The sequence below is a fragment of the Phytophthora parasitica genome, assembly GCF_000247585.1.
Source record: "Phytophthora parasitica INRA-310 unplaced genomic scaffold supercont2.3, whole genome shotgun sequence".
NCBI classification, from domain to species: Eukaryota; Oomycota; class Peronosporomycetes; order Peronosporales; family Peronosporaceae; genus Phytophthora; species Phytophthora nicotianae.
This window is the reverse complement of record NW_008648989.1, coordinates 480,901-484,501: the sequence shown is the minus strand read 5'-3', so window position 1 is coordinate 484,501 and position 3,601 is coordinate 480,901. Positions and strand designations below refer to the sequence as shown.

The following is a 3,601-nucleotide window of genomic DNA, read 5'->3' as shown; positions in this document are numbered from 1 at the left end:
ACTCTTGATCTCTTCAAACTCTTCAACCGGTTCACCATCGAAGCGTTTGCAGAGATTGGTTTCGGGGTTCACATGGGATGTCTTGATTCAGACGAAGAGCACCCATTCCAGAAAGCGTTCGACCGTGCTCAACGTGCCCTTCGCTTCCGCTTCACGCGACCAGGTTGGTTCTGGAAGACTCAACGTTGGTTAGGCCTTGGTGTCGAGGGACAGCTTCGACGTGACATTGAAGTGATCGATAAGACTGTACTGGAGATTGTGGAGAAGGCCCTAGCACAGCGAGCTAACCATGGGGGTGAAGTGAAGAATGGAGGTGACATCGTGTCTCTTTTCCTTGATCGAGTCAGCAATACTCCAGGCGCCAAAGATCGTGAATTTAATCCCAACTACTTGCGCAATATCGTCGTCAACTTCCTTATTGCTGGGCGTGACACCACCGCCCAAGCACTTAGCTGGTTCTTCTTTAACATTTCGAAAAATCCTCGCGTGGAAGCTTCTATTCGAAAGGAGATCGCGGACAAACTACCAACGTATAAAGTTGATGGATTTCCTACCATGCAGGATGTGAGTCAGCTCGCGTATCTCGAAGCTGCACTGAAGGAGACGCTGCGTCTTCATCCATCCGTTCCTGTTGAACCCAAGCAAACACTGGAAGACACGACGCTCTCCGATGGAACTTTTGTTCCCGCTGGTTCAGCAATTGGTCTAGCAACGTACGCTATGGCTCGAATGCCGAAAGTGTGGGGACCAGACGCCGAAGAATTCAAGCCAGAACGGTGGATTGACTCAACCTCCGGTAAACTCCTCGCTGTCTCGGCTTACAAGTTTGCGTCGTTTAATGCTGGTCCTCGTATGTGCCTTGGTATGAACTTGGCTATGCTCGAGATGAAGTTGGTTATCGTTGGACTACTGAGTAGGTTTCACATCGAGGTACTGAACCCGGAGGACGTGACGTACGACTTGTCCCTGACGCTGCCTGTTAAGGGCGCTCTCAACGTCAAAGTCTCTCGCCATCGCTGGCCTGCGCATGCTTAAGAACCTCTGCACATAAGGTAAGTATCAAGAGTGATCAATGTTTGTACTGTGTATCAAGTAAGTCCTTAGGTGAGTGTGTTAGGTATCTTACAATAATTGAGTTTCGCCATACTAAACTACACTGATCTTGGAGTTGAGTTGTTCCCTTCACGGGGAGTGTGAACGAGATGACATACGTCACTTGCCGCACTCATGATGAAAATTAAAAGTATGTCACGGTTCCAGGCACGAAGCAGAAGAAAAATGTAGATTCACTCTCAAACTCAACCCAAAGGGTAGCACAAAAGCATTTACAGTTTCACAAGAGCGTAAGACCGGTTGATTAACTACAATACTATTCTTCTTCTACATGACCGCAGCACTAAGAGGAAGCCATAAAACGCTCGAATTAATTCCTATAGGGCTGTCCGTAGTGTAGCGCTATCAGGAAATAGTTCGACTTATAAGTACCAGGATACCAAGGAAAAGCAGGGGTAGCATCCTCTACGAATGCTTAGGCAATTTCGAATAAGTGCAGCGAATAATCTTCGCATCAAGCGAGCCTTTCACCGGCAGAGTTAGCGAAACATCGTGTGCCACTTTCTCCAGGTCCTGCACTTCGATGTGAAACTTGGTCAACAGACCTGCCATGACCAGCTTCATCTCCGACATAACTAGATCCATTCCGAGATACAAACGAAACTTGCTCGGAGCAATTTCAGCCCATCCCGACGAGGAGTCGATCCATCGCAGGGGCTTGAATTCAGCTGCGTCAGGGCCCCATACTTGTTCCATTCGTGCCATCGCATACGTTGCCAGTACAATTAGGGAGTTCGCCTCGACAAACGTTCCGTCAGCAAGGGTGGTGTCTTTCTCCACGTACTTCGGGATCATAGGAACAGGTGGGTGCAGGCGGAGCGACTCCATCAACACAGCTTCAAGAGCGACGAGCTGATCCACATCTTCTATCGTTATGTCGGTAGCATCAGGTTTCAGGATTACAGTCTTTTGGAGCATCTCACTACGAATGGCAACCTCCCAGTAAGTGTTCTTGCTGAGCATGAGATACAACCAGCTGAGCGTTTGAGCCACCGTATCTCGCCCAGCGACCAAGAACATCACAGCGATATCGCGGAGAAACACCGGGTCGAATTGCTGCTTGTCAGCATTTGGGGAGCTACCAACATTATCCAGGATGAGTGACAGAATATCATTGGCATTGTCACTGTTGTTGGACGAGCGCCGTGCTAGGGCCTTCTCCACGATATCCATAACTGTGGTATTGATCACTTTGAGATCGTGTTTGAATTCACCTTCCACACCCACACCAAGCCACCGTTGGATTTTCCAAAACCAACCCGGACGTACAAAGCGCAAAAGTAGCGCTCGTTGTGCATGGTTGAATGCCTTTTGGATCGGATGCTCCTCATCCGAGTCCAGAGAACCCATGCGAACACCAAAGCCGATCTCGGCGACCACCTCAAGCGCGAACCGATTGAAGAGCCTGAACAAATCTAGGGTCTCGCCACTGTCACTTGCGTCCTAAGATGTCGAATAGCACAACGGTGTGGCGTTGAATCGTGGCTGTAATGGAGTCTCTCAGTGTTGTCTTAGTGAAAAAATTACTCGCTGTCTTCCACAAGTCCTCATCAGCAGCGAAGACGCCATCGCCCAGAAGGTCTTTTAGGTTCTGGCGCATGTAAGATCCCTTAGGGAAGTTGCTGAATTGTTGTTTGAGGACATCGTCGAACACTTCAGGAGTAGAAACCACGAGTTTGTCTGGCATCCCGATGGATCGAAAGAGTATAGGTTCCCCATTGAATTGACTGCATATTTCCACCGCTCGATCATGCAAGTTGCCATCGCAAGCAGCTCGAATCATAGCGAGTGTGTTTTCCAAGCGTGGGAGCGTCGTATCGGGGCGGTGGATCTTACGCAGTTTGGACTTGGCTGAGTCATTGTCGGTTGTTTCGTTGCGAAATTGGACCAGGAGGACGATGAGTGCGGCTAAAGCGATACTTCCCATACTGACCGTGATAGCACTGAAAGGCACTTTGTCTACGAGTGAGGCGATTGGCAGCATTCTCGAAGGAGACTTGAGCACTAGGCCGAGTATTCGATTCTATCGAGTGTCGTGGGCGAATCGTCGCTTTCAAAAGGTTCTTCCTTGTGATCCTCGTTCATGCTGGTAGGCTTTAGATACGCTTGCGTTTTTGTCAGCTCAGCTGCCCACTGAATGATACATCATAAGATGATGTATCATATATTTTATTGATTCTAGTGCCTATTTCGGAGTTGAAAGATCTTCATCGATACTTCGAAATACTCCATGAATAGTCATGTCATGATGTATTATTCTATACTTCCGCCTAGATTACCGAGGTCCAGTAGAATAACAAAGCCGGGAAGAATGAACACATCTTATCCAGTCATCGAGCGAGTACACTATTTCCTACCATTGAACCGCATGAAAGTCGTCTAGTTTTTCTTGTTTTCGCTGTTCTGACGCCACGCGTCCACGAGCGACTTGAAAATGCCGTCTGGTTTCCGCTGCAACTCTGTCGGCGACCCGAATTCCGCCACCGAG

The 3,601-nt window shown here is 48.6% G+C and overlaps 2 protein-coding genes across 2 annotated transcripts; one reads left to right on the top strand and one right to left on the bottom strand.

Annotated features, from left to right (window-relative positions):
• Nucleotides 1-72: 72 nt before the first annotated feature.
• On the top strand, nt 73-1,146 carry PPTG_01316 (hypothetical protein; the record flags this gene model as incomplete). Its single annotated transcript, XM_008894560.1, has 1 exon — nt 73-1,146. One exon carries the CDS (start codon nt 73-75, stop codon nt 1,033-1,035), a length of 963 nt encoding a protein of 320 aa, XP_008892808.1. The 3' UTR covers nt 1,036-1,146.
• A 372-nt stretch (nt 1,147-1,518) lies between these two features.
• On the bottom strand, nt 1,519-3,097 carry PPTG_21036 (hypothetical protein; the record flags this gene model as incomplete). The annotated part of the gene is made up of 3 exons (XM_008895488.1): nt 1,519-2,518; nt 2,550-2,598; nt 2,641-3,097. 3 exons carry the CDS (start codon nt 3,095-3,097, stop codon nt 1,519-1,521), a joined length of 1,506 nt encoding a protein of 501 aa, XP_008893736.1.
• Nucleotides 3,098-3,601: the final 504 nt, after the last annotated feature.